This window comes from Copadichromis virginalis, linkage group LG18, assembly GCF_057382275.1.
Source record: "Copadichromis virginalis isolate Kocher_CV1m ecotype Utaka linkage group LG18, C_Virginalis_male_GT1.1, whole genome shotgun sequence".
Taxonomy (NCBI): Eukaryota; Metazoa; Chordata; class Actinopteri; order Cichliformes; family Cichlidae; genus Copadichromis; species Copadichromis virginalis.
The window spans coordinates 26,460,748-26,479,682 of NC_140635.1; the positions used below are offsets into that span (position 1 = coordinate 26,460,748).

An 18,935-nucleotide genomic window follows, 5' to 3' on the forward strand; every position below is an offset into this window, starting at 1 on the left:
ATCTCTGTAATGAGAAGGGGTGTGGTCTAATGACATCAACACCCTATATCAGGTGTGCATAATTATTAGGCAACGTCCTTTCCTTTGGCAAAATGGGTCAAAAGAAGGACTTGACAGGCTCAGAAAAGTCAAAAATAGTGAGATATCTTGCAGAGGGATGCAGCAGTCTCAAAATTGCAAAGCTTCTGAAGCGTGATCATCGAACAATCAAGCGTTTCATTCAAAATAGTCAACAGGGTCGCAAGAAGCGTGTGGAAAAACCAAGGCGCAAAATAACTGCCCATGAACTGAGAAAAGTCAAGCGTGCAGCTGCCAAGATGCCACTTGCCACCAGTTTGGCCATATTTCAGAGCTGCAACATCACTGGAGTGCCCAAAAGCACAAGGTGTGCAATACTCAGAGACATGGCCAAGGTAAGAAAGGCTGAAAGACGACCACCACTGAACAAGACACACAAGCTGAAACGTCAAGACTGGGCCAAGAAATATCTCAAGACTGATTTTTCTAAGGTTTTATGGACTGATGACATGAGAGTGAGTCTTGATGGGCCAGATGGATGGGCCCGTGGCTGGATTGGTAAAGGGCAGAGAGCTCCAGTCCGACTCAGACGCCAGCAAGGTGGAGGTGGAGTACTGGTTTTGGTTGGTATCATCAAAGATGAGCTTGTGGGGCCTTTTCGGGTTGAGGATGGAGTCAAGCTCAACTCCCAGTCCTACTGCCAGTTTCTGGAAGACACCTTCTTCAAGCAGTGGTACAGGAAGAAGTCTGCATCCTTCAAGAAAAACATGATTTTCATGCAGGACAATGCTCCATCACACGCGTCCAAGTACTCCACAGCGTGGCTGGCAAGAAAGGGTATAAAAGAAGAAAAACTAATGACATGGCCTCCTTGTTCACCTGATCTGAACCCCATTGAGAACCTGTGGTCCATCATCAAATGTGAGATTTACAAGGAGGGAAAACAGTACACCTCTCTGAACAGTGTCTGGGAGGCTGTGGTTGCTGCTGCACGCAATGTTGATGGTGAACAGATCAAAACACTGACAGAATCCATGGATGGCAGGCTTTTGAGTGTCCTTGCAAAGAAAGGTGGCTATATTGGTCGCTGATTTGTTTTTGAATGTCAGAAATGTATATTTGTGAATGTGGAGATGTTATATTGGTTTCACTGGTAAAAATAAATAATTGAAATGGGTATATATTTGTTTTTTGTTAAGTTGCCTAATAATTATGCACAGTAATAGTCACCTGCACACACAGATATCCCCCTAAAATAGCTAAAATTAAAAACAAACTAAAAACTACTTCCAAAAACATTCAGCTTTGATATTAATGAGTTTTTTGGGTTCATTGAGAACATGGTTGTTGTTCAATAATAACATTATTCCTCAAAAATACAACTTGCCTAATAATTCTGCACTCCCTGTATGGGCATTAATTTTTTAATTAAATTTTTTATTGCATGAAGCGACAACATCGTGATGGTGAAATGCAAACTGTAACCCAGACAGCAACAAACGCTAACACAACATCGACTCCTTGGAAGTGTGTGCACAGAGAGTAAGCTAACACAAAGCTAGCCAAGAACCCATAATGATGTTAAAGCTGAGTAAGTGCTGATCACAGCCCAGCAGCCAGACCCTGAACTTCAACAGGTAACAAAGGCGGTGATGAGCATTCGGGTTTCCAGCACTCTAGCCTTGATATCTCCTTATAGATAATTCTAAAGTAGCAATTGTGGAGATCCCTTTAAAGTCTCTTAGGGTTAGGTTTCAACTTTGCTTTGTGGTGTTAGTTTCTTGTTCATGCATAAAAACTAATAGAAAGTTAATGTCTCTTCATTAGGATGGGGATTTGTGTTGCTGTATGGAGGTGTAGCCTCGGGTTTTTATGTGGTAATTATGTGATAATGCATTTTAAGTTATTACATGGATTAATGTAGCAGGTTTAAGTAGTGTAACAAATTACTTTCTCCAACAAGTAATTAGATAGCACAAAGCATTACTTTTAAGAAATGTAATGAGTCATGAGTAATACACTACTACCCCAACAACGGAATACATGTACCGGCATAAAGTATAATACAAAATATGAGTAACTGTATTCCGTTACAGTTACCGTTTAAAAAGGTGGTATTCAGAATACAGTTACTTTGTTGAAGTAAATGGATTAAACTGCGGTCTTTTCTTGTTTCATATGTTAGGCTGTCCTCTCTCTGTTTTTGTCCCCTCTCTCTATTTCTGGTCATTTCACGCCGGTGAAAACCCAAACAAAACACGCAGAGGCTCTAATGCCTGGGTCTCAATCTCGCAGCACATGTCACCTCTACTTGCAGCCCGCATAATGATGTTAAAAAAAATATTTTAAAAAATTATTGTTCAAAAAATTATTTAACATGAAGGCAATAGGCAGAGTGTTACAGGCATAGCCCTAAAGAATGTAGCCTCATGGGCAGTGTAACCCAGTTGTAAGTAAGCTATTAAGACTCGAATGTACACTGTGTTCGTGTTTTTCTGCGAAACAATAAATTCCATTGGAGCAGCCTTGCAACGCCTCTCTCTTGCTAGAAAGTATATCCGGACAACAAAGTAAAGCTATTTCTCGGCTACGAGCCCGACACGGAATCCGAAGTATTAGCCAGAGGTGCCTTTACTACGGTTCGGAGCCTTTTTTATATACGCGTGGAATAGTTTTCAATACAAGATCGCAGCAAAAAGTGCAGCCTTACCTAATGTCCACCCTACTGTTACTCATTTTATATCGCGATTTAAAAATCTAGTTGGTATTGGTATGGCAAGTAACCTTCAGTAATAGTAATAAATCACACAGCAATAGTACATTCATGTAGTTGTAAAAAGTTTGATAATATATAAAGTAATCCAAAGTATTCAGAATACGTTACTTTCATTGAGGAACGTAACGGAATACGTTACAAAATACATTCTGGGGCATGTATTCTGTAACCTGTAGTGGAGCACAAGACAAACAAGTAACATCACGGTGCTACACCCATGACATATCTGAGAGTAAACATCTACCAACAAGTGAAACTCGAAATGTTTTAACACAGGAGATTAGTGGTAGTATGTTTATAACATTAACTAATTCAATTTTTGCTTAAAAAAATAATAAAAGGTGTGTTCATTTATACAGATTATCTTGCTGAACAAAAAATAACAGGCAGCACACATCTTTAATTCATTGTTTGAAATTTTCCAGTTTAACCAAAAAAACCTGCTACTGTGGCTAATGGTGCTACTATTAGCAAACTAGCTATTGCTAGCAAACGCCACAGATGAAGTTCACAGCTCTAACTGAGCTTCTGTTACAATACAGTTTAGTATTTACTCTAACTGAAGGGCGAAGGCAGTGTTCAGCATTAGCACAGAAAAAAAATAAAAGCTGCACTTTAGAAATGACACTTTTAAATCACAGATTTAGTTTATTGATGCACAGCGGCTCACTAAGTAATATGCTAACTATGGCTAACACTCCTAGCACCTACTGGATCCTTTTTTTAACTAAAGATTTATTCCTATGCATATTAAAGTTCTGAAGCTCAATCATTTCTACATTCAGAGCCGTCCAGAAAAATATTGGACCTGCCTCAACTTTTCCCACAATTGAATGTGAAGTCATCCAGCAAAGCTAATCAAATGCATGCAAATCACTTTGTGTACATGAATGGAGTAATTCTAACATTTGCATGACAATTGCAGAGATGGAGGTTTAAACGACAGAGAGATGATGCTGCTGTGAAATATTCATGAAATTCTCCCTGTCAGGCTTAGAAACGCTCCGTGGTGTTTTTGCCTGTAAAGCTTTAAAAAATAATGGGCCTGGTACCAAACGCTGGACTTAGCAGAGCCATTGCAGAGCTTTATTCTTTTAATATAGGGGTGGCAGTATACTCGGATGTTTAGCCATCCGAGTTTATAAAATGGCCCTAGGGAATTTGATCAATGCAAGCGATGCAGCATCTCCACAACCAGTTGCTGAGTTTGCATAAACGCTTATAATATAAACGTCCACCTCCATCGCAGCATTACACCAGTGTCCAAAATATAATCTTGGTCAGAGTAAATAAGACACCCACTATGACCTACATAAGGCAGCAGCTATAAAGGCAGAGCTTACCCTCTCGTGGTATTTAATCTCATAGTCCAGGATGACTCCATTGGGTTTCTCCGGGGGCAGCCACGACAGGCTGAGCGTGTCTGAGGTGGAGCGCATTAGATGGACAGTTGGCACTGCTGAAGGTGCTGTGGGTGGACATCAGAGAGAACAGTATATTATTACACTGGTACTGGAAAGTGTGTTCATATCCAAGTTGGCGGGTCCTCACAGTAAGTTGCCAAGATTTTTCCTCTTCTGAAGTCACAAACCATCCAAGTAAGATAATTATTATTCAAAATTCTTCAACCTGAACGGTTAAAGAACAGTGGGACGCAATTCACCTTCACCGCTCTGCAGTTTATTGATTTGTGAGGCCTGAAGAAGACTCAACTGACAGCCATTGTCCTGGGCCCATAAACTGCAGTAAGGTGGATTAAGCGCAGGTTAACTGGGAAAGTAATTACAGCGTGTGAAAAGCGCTCAGCAGTTTGGTTGATGATGACACTGCAAATATTAAGTGGAGATGCTGAAAGGTGACATTGGCAGTGATGTAACGTAAGACGCCTGGTTGACAGTGGGCTGAATGCTGACACTGGCGATATAGTGTACATTTTACATTTTATCTGCCTTTTCCTGTAACACCCTCAGAAAGGCTGAGCTCCTGCTCAGTCTGTCCATCTGTCGCTTTCAATGAGCTTGTTCAGCAATGTTTACTCTTGGTGTTAGCACCGCTCTGTATCCTAAAAGCTCATTAAGACACTCATAGACATTGACTGAACGTGGGATTCACTAACCAGCCTGTTTCATCGTGATGCTAAGTGGTATTGATTGGAGCTACTCTATGAATGAACTTGTGGAAACATCCAGTGTCACTGACAGATGTTCTACTAACCGGCTTGGTTGGTGGTGATGTTGACTATGGAGTATCTGGGTGGGGTTGTGTTTTTCCCGGAAACCCCGTTGACAGCTTGCACCTCGAAGCTGTAGCGGGTGTGAGCCTGCAGGTTCCTCACCACCACCTTCCTCTGCCTCAGCCCCAGCCGGCGTGGAGCGATGTCCACGTTGTCATCGCAGCGCGTGCACGGGCTCCGGTCTCGGAGGCATTTCTTGCACACGACGTTATAGACGAGGTCACTCCGCCCACCCGTGTCCTCGGGCTCCTCCCACTCCAAGGACAGAGAGGTCTCGTTCACGCTGGATATGACGTTGCGAGGCGCCGAGGGGATCGCTGCACAAACACAGACGCGCACGTAGGTGTTAAAACAGGTGGGCAGGCAGAGAATAAAAACACACAGTGAGGCTTTAGTCATGCTCCCTATGCAATGCTGGCATTATCCTCCCCAGTGGTGTAAAAATCCTTTAATATCTCAGGAAGAAGATGTGCTGCTAAGTGTACTGAAACAGACAACATGTTAAGAGAACACAAACAGAAAACCAGCAGCCCTGTAGTCCATTCCTATGTATAACCACACTCTCGGTGCTTATGGAACTTAGCTAATCTACTCTTGATAGAAATTCATGTTCTCGTGCCAGTATGACCCAAGGCCACCGCAATTCAATAAGCAGTGCTACGTTTTTGAGTCAAGAGCCTTTAAAACCTGGATAAAGTATGATAAACCAGGAGGGAGGCAACACAGATTGGTTCAACAGACGTGCTTTTCATCCTGTTACAGGGAGAGAAGAGAAGCTCTCTGCCTCTAAGCTTCCAGCAGAAGAAAGTCTAACCTGTCTCACAGCAGAAAGAGAGCAAAGGGGGGGGGGGGGGGGGCTCTCTCAAGCTATCAGCTCTGAAACCGCCTGTTCACGGACTTCAGCTCAGCCAGCTCGCCCTGAGCTGGGTTTCACTCACCCTGTCCTTTCTAATTAGGCAGGCACAGTTCAGAGTGGAGGCTCTTTTAATTGGACACCCATCTAAAACACACGCTGAGTCCAAGCTGCCGGCCATTGACTGGCTGAGCCTCTCTTGTGCAACGCACACAGCTTCCAACACAAAGCGCAGGCTGCCTGGCACAAGCCCTGACAGACCGCAGGGACAGAACTGTCAGGCCTGTGTGTTTGTGTGTGTTTGCATGTTTAGTCGAAGGCGGTGTTTGTGTCCCTGCCCGCCTGTCTGCACACACTGGTCGGTGTCAGAGTCCACAGTGTTCCTGTGACGAGGATCTGGGGGAGACAGTTGCGAGCCGTGTGTGTCACTTAACGTAGCGAAAGGCCCCTGGGGCCTGACTTTACACGGTCAAGGCAGCACATGTCGCTCTCCATTAGCACGACTGGGGCTGCGGCTCCTCTCCGAGGCCCTTCCATGCAGAACAGGCACCGACACCGCGGTCAGCACCAGACCCGATTACTTACCACCAAACTACCGTTAAATTTGAAACGCTGACAGACGCGTGTTTGCCATTTTAATGTCAAACTGAGTTTTGAGCATTGTGTATTCGGCTTCAGAGCCTAGAAAGAGAAAATGTTTGACATTTGAGAGCCCTGACGATTTTACTGACGCGTTACCAAGTGGAGCTTTTTATCGACCTGTACGTTGTTGACACATTCTTTTTTCATAATTTCAGCACGTAACATTATGTTGCTTTACTATTCTACTACATCCCTACCAAGGTAGGCCCACCTGCTGCTACTTTCCACTCAGAAAGTGAGTTGGTCCTGTTACTATTTCAATTTTATTGAGGGAGAACTGAATAAAGATCATCCCCACTAACTTGAATACATATTGCTTGCCTGGTGCATAAAGAAGAGCCCCAAAAGTAACCCAGCTCTTGTTCCATTTGTGTTTCCCCCAATGGCTCCGCCCTTATGTTCCCACTCCAACTATGAAGACTTTGTGGTCACATGACTGCTAACCATGCGATAAATCATCTGCCATTTAAGACATGTGAAAAACCCAGTCTAACATTCCTATTAAACCAGCAACCATCTTGGCGAATGGTTGCTGGAAGGCGCTGTGAAACTGATAACGTCTCAGTCACACGGGATTAGAGACTGTTCAATGACCCCCTGAACCATTGATCACTAGGAAAAATGTCTTCCTCAAGCAGCTGGCGAAAACCTCTAGGCGAATGCTTTGGTCACTAGCAGACTGCTGCAGTCACCTTTAGTTTGCATAGAGGACGCCAACTTGTCTCCTATTTCCAAAGCAGCATTTAAAACGGTGACAAATGCAACGTGAAACAGAAGCTGTTTACCTTCAAAGTAAAAGTTGCACCTTTTAAAAGGCCTCAGCTGCAACGCTGAGCACAACTTTTACTTTGATGATGATGATGAACGTTCTTCTGTTTCTGGTTAACACTGAACTTTTCAATGCCTTCCATGTAAACTAGGAGCGAGCTGCTGGCGACTGACTTCAGCAAGCATAAGGAGGTTTTTGGTGCAGCATCAATGTTTGCAACTTGCAATTTTACTCATCGACTGCCAGCAGCATCCAGAAACCACTTCACTATCGGTCAGTAAATATACGTTTTTCTTCTCCTGACTGGTGGTTGTATCGTGCACAGCACAGTGGACAACTCCTGTGTCACGAGAAATCTGAACACACTGCAGTTCAGCAGCAATTAAAGTCCTCTTTCCATGCCAGTGGAAGATTTAAAAAACAAAGAATATGTTTCTCAGATTTTTAAAAATCTTGTCACAAAGCAGGGTGTTGCGCTGTAACTGGGTCTCTTGATGTAATCATGTTTGAAACCCAGCACTGGGATTTGTCGTGAAGGCAGAACAAGCCCTAGCACTGGGTGATAGAGGCGGTTCGGTTAAGGAAAAATGCAACCCGACAGGTTGCCAAAGTGTTTGCTGGAGGTTGCTGGCTGCTGCTAAGTGAAACCAGTGCTGCAACCGGAAGTGGTTATCATGGGAGACCCCGAGTTGTCTGCAAACAACCTGCAGCTTGATCAGTTTTGGCTGCAGGAAACTGGCAAAACCTTTAACTGGCTTCACCATTTCTCTTTCTGCTGTGGTGATAACCACCAACTAAAACCAAACACAATCACGTGATTTGAGAAAAAAACATGTTAACATAGTCCACTCCTACAATCATGACAAATCGACACTGAAGTGTGCAGACAAGCTGTGCAGTTTCGTGTGCCGTTCTGCTAAAACAGAACCCAAAAATGTAATAATTTCAAGCAGCATCAATCTAAAAAGTGACAGAGTGTGCAGAAGCACACAGCAGCGAAAACGGCAACATCCTAGCATCTTCCCCCAAGCTGGCTTTAAGCCTATTTACATACATTGTTCCGATGAAGTGACACTTTCATCAGAGTGAAAGATTTACACCCCACAGGGAGCACTAGTGTATTGGGCACAATCACTACTTCTCTTTTTGGTATGAACAGATTAAAATGAAGCCCCTACAAACAAGTCACAACGAGCACCAAAGATATTCCAAATTCAGACTATTTTTCCAGTCTGTGCAGCGGAGAGTGACTTACTGGTGCAGGCGGAGTCAGGGGGGTCACTGTCAGCGCGGTAGAAGCCATTCTGGCACGGACAGATACTGGCTCCTCGTGCACTGGTGCGACTGTTGGCTGGGCAGGGAGCGCAAAATCCCTCTCCGAATTTGGATTTGAAGGTCCCGGGGATGCACGCTGGATGAGTGGGCGAGAAAAATGAAAAGGACAATAAGAACAAAAGCAAAAAAATATATATAGATCTATCTAAATAAGTAAATAAAGGAACAAAAAAAACAAAAAAAAACATGCTGGGCTGTCACTTATCTACAAGACCAGGGGCTGTCACATCTGTCAGAGAACAAAGTACCTGTGAAGTAGCAGCAAAGCTCAATATTTATGGAGGAAGCGCTGATACGTACGTGAGAAATGACGAACACTTAAGCACGAGGGCTTATCTATACATTTGCATCTACTCTTTCATTTTCACTCTCTCGGCTAGGTGACATTAATCTCCCTAAAAAGAGAGTCGGGATGACAGCAAAGTTTCATGTTGAAGAGAAAGAAAAAGGAGGATAAAGATGAAGACCGACTGCTGACAGGAGATTGCTGTTGTCAGACAAACAGGGATGGAGAATGCTTCTGAGAAAAGGGATACACCCTAAACCCATCAATCAGTGTCTGCTCAGTCCTCGGTTCTCCGAATCCGCGCCGCGGAATACAAACAAGGCCTCCACGCGCATGTGGAACGGCTCCGTAATAAGCCAATAAATCAATCCGAATGATCAGAGCAGACGCGAATTAGCCGAGCGGAGTTATTAGGAAAGCATACGAAAAGTACGGTTATCTCACACGATGTGTCCAAAGCGATTCGTTTGAATTCCAGAGCGTCACGCTGAAGGTTGCGTGATATCAAGTCTTAAGGATAAAACCAGCATAAGCCGAGACTAAAGAAGGATTCAGATAAAGGGGATTAGCAGCAAAAGGTCCGGATATATCAGCCCCCCTTGTTTTACTGTTTGCCACATTCCTAACCGGTGCTGTAAAAGTGGCGGTCTCTGGCAAACATCTGTCGTGTCAGCATGAGGGCTCCGACAGGAGGGAGAGTCTGTGATTAACTAGTTGGGTTAAGTGGTCTCTCGTTTTGAACTCAAGTTCCACCCTAATTCCCCAACAATGACACTTTTAGGAAAAATCAGCGCAGCTAATGACACCGCAACGGCGCTGTGCAATAAAAAGCCAAAGACGAGACGAAAATGTGTGTTTTTTTTACACTTTCACAATCCGAAGAGACCTTAAGGCTCTACAGTCTGTGATCTGATTTATTCTTTTTCGTGTTAAGGGCTGCATTGTCATCTTCTCTTATTTGTTTGTTTCCCCCCACTCCTTTTCGAGAGGGTGCTGAATCACCCGGCGCTCTTTTCTCCAATCCATTAACCTCTTTGGAGGGCACCATGATTTTCCAGTTTTTGATACACTTAATGTTTCCCTCTCCCCGCTCTTATTGTGCCTCATCCCCCTCTTCTTTTCTCTTCTTCGCCTCCCCCTCCTCTCCATCTCATCCCGTGTTTGGCTGTGAGCGAGAGGCAAGACTGAGGTAAGAAATGAAATGTCTGAGTGATTAATGTTAGCGTGGCAGTGTTGGCTCACGTTGGTCTGAATGGTGTTAATGAGTGTGGCCGCCTGTAGATTAACTAACAGGAGGCCGCGGAGGAAATTACACTTCCTCATCACAACCGCTGGCTGAGGCCCTGGAGAGCTTTTTATCAGGCGCTGGCGGCAAGCTTTTAACCTTGAGCAGCCAAATGGCAACGAATGAGCTCTCAGCCAATGTTAGACAACATTTCTCACACCCAGGTGAGAGGAAGCCTTGCTTGTCTGTCTTTGACTTCTCTGCACCTTCCCTCCCTTTTCATTTTCTGTCCCGTTTTCTTTTTTTGGGCACATTCAACCCTTTTTACTGTACATCGTGCTATCTCCCTTTTCTCTGTTAATATCTCTCCGCCTCTATTATGCGCATTTTCCTTGCCTTTCTGTTTCTGTGCCTTCCCGCTATCTTTCTCTCCCTCCTGTCCTGCCCGCACAATATTTGTATGCGGCTCCTCTCTACAACAGCTCATTAATTCATACTCTCCTCCACCCTCCTTCACCCACCCCCTCCTTTCAGGAGCCACACAATAAATGCAGGGAAGAGGGCACAGACTGAGGTGACTTGCGCCGAGCATATAAAGGAGCTTTGGTTAAATAAAAGTCAAAATGTCTGTTAAATACACGTACCCTGGCACTGAGTGCTGTCTGCGGAAGGTTCAAAGCCGGCGTTGCAGGTGCACGAGCCCACGGGAACCATCCACTCGCCGTCCCCGTTGCAGTACAGCTTCAGCGGCACGGACAGCTCCATGGCGTTGTTCACGCAGGCCCCCGGGGCAATCACCAAGGAGGTGGCTTCTGCTCCCGTAGCGGTCTCGGGGAAGACGGCAAAGTTGGCAATGGTGGTGGAGCACTTCTTGAAGAAAACCCTGACTGAGATTAGAGACATGCAGGCTCCCAGGTCCTGGAAGGCCAGGTAGAAGCCTGCCTTGGAGAGGGGGCCAAAGCTGCGCACTTTGGTGTTGATCCTTCCCGCTTCCAGCAGAGAGAAACTCTCATCTGGGGCAATAGTATCCACCTTCACATAGGGGTTCTCCCTCCACAGAGGGCTGGTGTCCGTGGCCATGTCCCCATCTGACTCATAGTAAAACAGATTAAAGGTCTCTTTGCAGGAGCCTGGGATGTTGGGGATGCTTGCACAATCGCGGACGGAGAACTTGAGCTCCACGTAGACGCGAAGCACGCCCTTGCGGGGTATATAGTCCGTCCTCAGCCAGTTGTTCTGGCTGGGCTGTTTGACATTGCACACCTGGTAGGTTCTGATTGGGCTCATGGAGTCATCGTATCCGCTGACCTCCTCCCACTGTGGAGACAACACGGAGACACTGCGATGAGGGGAGGTAATGACTGTAAATACTGTGCAGAAAGGAGCAGAACGGCTTTAAGAATTAAATGAGGAGAAAAAAATCCCCGTGATTATCTAATGCTTTCTCTCAACGCAAAAACAGTTCCATTTCTCGCTCAGCACCGACCGAGCTGCGGCAGAAGCTCAATTTTTAATACGCTGATAATTAATATTAAATAATGTTAAATGCAGTGCATCCTAATGCAAACTGTTCACCCATAGAGAATGTTGAAAACAGCTAAGTGATGTCTGGCATAAACATGGTTGCACGAATATACAACACGTGCACACCAACACACATTCCCACGACGTGCGTGTGCGCGTACACGTGGCCTGTGCAGAATAATTTGCAGCTAAAAAGCTTCTAATTGCATGAATCATTCAGAAAATTCTAATTATGATGGACTTTCAATGGAAACATTTTCCCATTAAAACAAATTTCACACATTATGGCTGTTTGACGAGTTCTGATACCGATCGTGTGTCGCAGCTCAGATCATCATCAGCAAATCAGTCACTTGCGGGGCTCCGTCAAAGCTCAACTTCAGTAGCTATTAAACAAGGTGCAGACACACCTAAGGCAGCGCTCGCATCGATGTCTGTTGCGCTGCAATCGAAACACCCCCGAAGGAAGACTCGGTTTCTGTAACCCCCCCCCACCACCACCTCCTCTCCTCCATATATGTATAATGCAAACAGTGAGTTATTTATTAAAACGGCCATCTAAATGCAATGCTTTCAGTGTGATTGCACTATGGCAGCACTCTGGAGCATTTCAGGTTACATGGACTCATATATATCCTCTTATGCCTACACACACAATACAGGAGCACATATTTGCATCTGCTTCGGTTTGTGTCCCTGCGAGTCTGATGTCTTGCTGTAGAAATAGTGATTTAGGGGCCCGGTGTGACACGGGCACCAACTATGGCTTTATGTGTTGTTAACAGTTGCGTCTCTATATGGTAACTAACATTAGCAGCTATGATAAATGTATCGGTGGGTCAATAAATTTAGTCCATTAGGAAATAACCTTGTGAGAAGTCAATTGTTTTGATTCCCCACCACCGCCGCCCCACCCTCTAATTCCACGTCGGACTGAATGCTTCGTTTCCATAACAAATGAGCGTTCCAGAAATTGATTATTTCAACCGGAGGAAAATAATGCATAACTCATCTCACGTCTCTGAGCTCCCCGCGTGCAATTTATCCCCAAACGATGAGCCCAAGAGTCAGCATTAGGCGTCGTAAATCACCGGCAACCCCGCTGATGCACTACCTGACAAATATGATAATTGCCGGGCCTCCTTGAACGTATGGGCTTGTCAGGCGTGAGGAGAGGGGCTGCCTCGCCAGTCGTGACATATGACTTCATGGATGCTAGGACATTTCAGAGCCGGCCCTTGTTTGGTTGGGGGGGGGAAGAAGGGAGCCGGGGCTGCCGGAGATCGTTTCCATGGAAACCCACCATTTCCATTGACTGACTTTGCGCTCATGTAGCGAAGACAAATTACACTGGCCGAGTGTGGGGGAGGTCTGTCAGGCTGTTAGCCCTGGGGTCAAATTCATGTTGTTTTATTTTCTCACAATTCCTATAGGGGGTATCAGCTGAAAACCTTAATTTCTGTCTGTAATGCGCTCTTGGGCCCACATTATAAAAGACACATGCTTTCAGTTATCAGGCTACTCTATCCTAGGGAGACATTCAAGGTAAAGTCTAGCTAATAGTCCTTAAACGTGGCGGGGATTTGACTCCTGTTTGTGCGCTTGCTCATTAGTATGTTTAAAGTGCAATATGCACAAAAAGCACAAAAAAGATATTCCTTTGCTGATCTTTTCATGTGGTCTGAAAATCTTTGATATCCTCCACACAATGTCTCACAGTGTGCTTCTCATTTGCTTTATAGAATCCGAGAAAGCAAACATACACTGCAAAAACAAAGCCATAAAGCAGCAGGAGGTGTGCTGTTCAAGTCAGACTGGGCTCTATTAACAAGCAAATGGAACAAATGCTGTTAAAAAGCCAGGAGAAAAAAACACAACTAAGCTAAACACATGCGCAAACTCACCCCACTCTCTGGGAATGTGGTCCAAGCCAGCTCTGTGGTAGCCCACCGACTGTCCATAAGGGTTTCTGCAAATTAAGAGTAGGAGTAAGGTTCACAAACTGGGAATTAAATGGTGTGAAGAAGGATAAAAACAAAACAAAAAGTGTTGCAACACTTTAAAGACCACACACACACACACACACAGTTCTCTGTTCTCCAGAAACGGATGCAGGTAAAAATGACACACACACCCCTCGCTCCATAACCTCCACCCACATGCGTTCAGTTTTTTGAAAGCTCTGACAATCGTGGCATATCTGTGCTGCTGCCTAATTAAGGCTTTCTCTGCGTTTGGCACCCACAGATGCACTTCTTTCAAATATTCACTTGTGGACTAAAAGAACAAAGCCTGTTCAGGGTTTTCGTCAGAGGGGAAATATCCCAGGGGAATTGAAGGGGGGGGGGGGTCACATGAGCAGGAATATATTGTTCTCTGAGGCAAAAACACAAAAAACTGTGACCTCTCTCAGGTGAGCAGATGCTTACGTCACCTGGCTGTTTACAACTTTGGTGAGAGCCAAGTCGACAATCTTTTGGGGGGGGGGGGGGGGGGGGGGGAGGAGAAGTTGAGAATAAACAGCAGGATCAATGAGCTCTGTCGTCTGGCTGTCAATCACACGTTTACCTGAGTGGGGGTGATCTGCTGAGTTCATCTGATACCTCACTCACTCTTACAGCTGTGTGGCCGTGCAGGCTCCCATTGTTCCCCTGCTGCTAATTACTGAAACAATTATACTTTTCTTCACGGAGACTCAATGACACAACTCCCGCTGTGCACCATTTGCTCACAAGTTGTTGATAACAGCGCCGGAGAAGGGTGTGAGAGGCTAAAACAAATAGCGTGTCCTGTGTGGAGCAACAGTAGCACTTGGTGGCTTTGTTCCGGTGGAGCCCGCTGAAGACAGTGGTTACACCACAGTGTGTCCTTGGCTTTTGAGTGTCACTAACTAAAATAAGTTGCATTTGGGTGTCTAAATCGGTCGTCCATCTGTGGCTGCTGATATGAGCGATGTGTGTTATTCAGGCAAAACCACAGCGGCTTTTCTTCTTCTTCTTCTTCTTTTTCAGAGCACGGGAGATAATGGACATAGATCTATACATGCACGGGGATGGATTACTTTTCAGTGGTGGTCAATAGTGTGCCAGTGGAGATGCAAGATTACACTAGTTTTCATTCTAACTTCAGAATGAAAGACACACAGTGATTGGTGGATATAGGAAATTTTACCTGGGGGTGGGGGTTTAGGCAGGGTGGCACATTTCTCTTTAAAAAGGTATTTGAAAATCCCCTATATGTTAATGAAGCCAACAAAAAACGCTTTAAAACTACTTTTGTATCATTATCTCTTCTAAGAAAACAAAGAGACAATAAATGAGACGCAAAAAGGTTCTCCAGTATAAATACATAAATAAATAAATACAGAAAACAACTTAAATTACTGTACAGGACTAATAGAAGGCTCCACAGCAGGGGGACACTTGCCCCCCCCTTGCCCCCCCTGTAGATCCGCCCCTGCACTGATCTCTTTCATACAGTTACGTTCACATCGTGGTTAAAGGGAAGCAAACAGACATCCCGATGTGGCGTTTTTATGCTAGGTAACGTTGGATGTGTGTGTAAATGATAACAGCCGCTTGATGTGCAGCGATAAACTGAGAGTTAAATCCTATAAGGCTTCACTAATAAAATGCTTGAGACTGCAAAAAGTCAGTGAAGATGAAGCACGCAAGTTTAACATAAAGCTTGAAACCGGGGTGGGTGTGCTGTGTCTCAGTTTGATCTAAAGCATGATTCATGATGATTCAGTGCAACCATGCATCACGATTTCCTGTAGGTCACCCGTGTGATCGGATCCAGCCACTAAGAGTTTATGTAATGAGTTTATGCTCCCTGATTGATCAGTCGCCATCTGTGATCCTCGGGACACGTAGCAGCATTTTAGACACTTATGGGAGCAGCTTTTCCCTTTCTGACTGGGATCCAGCTAATCTAGCAGTGTACATGTAAGACGTAACTGTGCATTAGCCGTCGCTAAACGATGGTTAATTAGGCATTCACTAATCACATAAACTCATAATGACTTGATAATTTTGAAATAATGGAGAGCAAGAGGAGTCGTGCATTAGCTGAAGAAGAACTAAAATGTTTTCCTTTACACCCTTTTTAAATTTTATATTCTGTTACAGTGGTAGATGCTCACATTAAGCACGGTCAAAGTTCAGTGAGGTGAGCATGTGCAGGAAATCCCTCTGAGCTATATGAACCAATCACTTAGATAGCTTTTTTTGGTTCTTGGCTCTGTGTGATGTCAGCAAGAAGGAATATCCCTAATATGGTTAGCACTAAAGCCCCACCCCCTTGTTATTAAACCTTCTGTATACCAGAGGCAGCCAATCAGAGGCATGCTGGCTTAAAGGACAAGGAGCTAAAGCATGTTGTTTCAGACTGAGAAAATAAGGAGCTGGACCAAGACCCAGAAAGAGGAAAATTAGGATTTTTTAAAGCTAGGAGGTACTCCAACCCAGTCCAAGAATAAAAATCAAAGTGCGGGAAATTAGCACAATAGGCCACATTTAAGTGTGGGATTTGTGCTTAAGCAGAATTTATTTAATGTACAGTACATTCAGAAATGAAAAGTAGGCTGCTAGGTTGGAATAAGCATACCAGTGGTTCTGCAATAAAGAAAAAATCATTTAATTTAAGGAGGAATAAGTGGCTGCTTCCATTTTTGTGTGTCTGCGTGTTGACAATAGAAATCCCATTTACCTGGGCATGATAATTAATAGGTAACATTTGCGCAGAGGGCAAATGCATTCTCAGTTTTCTGAGCTTTACGTGCGAAAGGGCATGAGCGACAGCGGTTAATAACTTCACTTGTCGAGCCCGAATGCACGTTCGTGTACAAGGTTGTTTTACTGATTAGCACGACTCGAGCCAGAGAGAGGAGGGACTAATCAGTGAAATCAGCGCCTGTTGTCTTTGCTTGGCTACACGCGGGCCCTCGCGGCGCACAGCCAAGTGAGCACTGGACGGCTCGCTGCTGATCCGTGGATGCAGGCCCGTCTCCAGAGTGTCTGATCCACCCCCCACACCTCCCCTTCCCTCTATCCCCTGTACCCAGAGGCAACAGGAGACAGATCCGCTCAGCCTCAGCTAACCACAGCCTCGAGCTCATGCCTCTTTAAAACAGGCTTCACCTCACACGGCGCAACAAGCAGGGGGAGCAAGGTGACCAGCTCATATCTGTAAAAGCCCCCTCTGTGAAGGCAAGGACTGCACCCAGCTGATGTGAGGGAGGGGGGGTTAAGAGGGGAGTGGGTGGACCTTTGACCTCCATGCGGAGCAGGAGGAAGACAATATGTCTACCGAGATCTTAAAGACGTGGACTCCTGTGCAGTCTGGGCTCACGTGCTGCTCGAAACAGTAAAGCTGCAGCGTGAACACGGTTTTCGTTCCTCACCGGAGTGTGTCAACGTCCTCCTCCTCCTCCTCATCATCAAACCACTGACTCCCAGAAACCCGCTGAAAAAGATCCCATTTGTTCCACACCTCTTCCCCCTCCTCACCCCACCCCTTCTCCCGTTAAATTTACAATGCCTCTGAGATCCCCTAACTGCTATAACTCAAATCCAGAAATCTCTTCCCCTCCACCACCGTTACCACCACCTCTCCCATAAAACTACAGCAGCAGTGGAGTCGTTCTGCCCCCAGGGGTAAAAAAAAAACAATGCTCTGCAGTGGGAACTTTAGAGCACCACCACCCCCGTGGCATTTGAGGCTCTTTCTTTCTCCCTTTTTTTGTATTTTTTATAATCGCCAAAATGCCACACAGCTCTGCGCTCTGGGAGCTCACACACGCTGATGTTTTATTCACTTTGTACGAGCGGCCGCATCATGAAAGAGACCCCCCCCCCCCTCCCCCTTGTACTACACAAGACACTGCCGACAAGCAAACACATGAAATATTAAAAGCCCAAAACATCATCATCGTCGTCGTCGCCGTGAAGATCTGTAAATGCTGCAGGTGTTAATAATAAGAACTTCACTCACAGTGCATCTCTCTCTCTCTCTCTCTCTCTCTCTCTCTACAGGCTCACAGCTGAGTGCGACGCTCAGTTTGACGCCTGATGATGAGCACCTTTTTGTGCTGCTGACCTAATTTAAACACATGCAGCTGCTTTTACAGGTCAACAAATAACGATTCTTGTTGACATTCGTGTGTGTAGGAAGTAGGGAAGGAAAAACAAATGTGAATGAGGCTCGCTTTTAATATGAAAATCCCCCCCCGGTCCTCCCTTCGAGCGTTTTGCACCGCAGTCTTGCAGGGCGCGTTTGTAAAACGCTTTCTGAGCGCTCACCCATCTCGTTTACGAGTTTTTTTTAAAAAGAGTACAGTAAACGCCGACTGTAAATGAGAGCATTAGAACGTAAAAACGTCACAGCTGGCCCAGGCTTTTACTGCAATCTGCTGGCGCGAACCGGAGATAAGTCATCCTGATCACTTTGGCAATTAAAGCGCACACTTTCAAGTTGCCAAGGTGGATCCAACAACAACAAGAGACCCCACTGTTCAAGGCACATGTAATCCCGCCCACACCATCATCACCACGACTTCTCATTTAAACCCGAGTGATGATCTGCCCTTCATGTTTACCCTCAGAGGACAAACATTAGTTAACCCCCGTGCTTTGAGTAACACTTAGTGGTCGGGCTGAGGGGGGAAAGCGGGGCTGATCACCTTTGGCGTCAGAGCCCACTGGGACTCGGGGAGTGCTGCTGCCGCTGCATTGATTTACTTGCTGACACCAGAATTGATGAGGGATCAGGGGCTGGCCACGGTCCAGGAGAGGCAGATTGGACGGGGAGGGGAGAGAGGGAGGCGAGGCAGAGCAGAGAAATGTAGCTACAGCTCGGAGAGAAGAGCCCACGGGCGAGGGAGCAAGGGATGTGGGCGATGGTGGGCTTCTCCCCCCGGGGGAGGTGGGGCTCCGGGGTGGGCTCGCAGCGCACTTGTTAAGCCGCTGACCTTTAACTCACACTTGTCATCTGAAAACGTTTCACATGAGCGTCCCAGCGGCATTGTCCGGGGGCCAGAGATTGAGCCACACCGGGACTTGTTAAAGCAGCCCCGCTTAACAGGACCCACAGCATGTCTGCACCTCTCGCACGCATCACAGGAGGAGCCCTTTCTTTTTCTCCTCCGTGGAGTCCGTCTCTAACCTCTGTGGAGCTGTGGGGGGGAAGAAAGGTGGGGCAGGTGGGCATCCTCACCGGGCTCGTGGGTGTGACAACAAGGACAATAGCAACAGGGCAGTCCTTCAGCCGCAATG

At 45.7% G+C, this 18,935-nt stretch overlaps 1 protein-coding gene across 1 annotated transcript in view; it reads right to left on the reverse strand.

The window, feature by feature from the left end:
• ephb3a (eph receptor B3a) overlaps window positions 1-18,935 on the reverse strand; it is a 39,228-nt gene that overhangs the window by 19,261 nt on the left and 1,032 nt on the right. The window contains exons 2-6 of the mRNA XM_085440373.1: window positions 13,566-13,630; window positions 10,782-11,454; window positions 8,547-8,702; window positions 5,009-5,344; window positions 4,138-4,262 (exon numbers count right to left, since the gene is read on the reverse strand). Coding sequence (XP_085296499.1) covers window positions 4,138-4,262; window positions 5,009-5,344; window positions 8,547-8,702; window positions 10,782-11,454; window positions 13,566-13,630 — 1,355 coding nt within the window. The remainder of the gene's footprint in view (window positions 1-4,137; window positions 4,263-5,008; window positions 5,345-8,546; window positions 8,703-10,781; window positions 11,455-13,565; window positions 13,631-18,935) is intronic.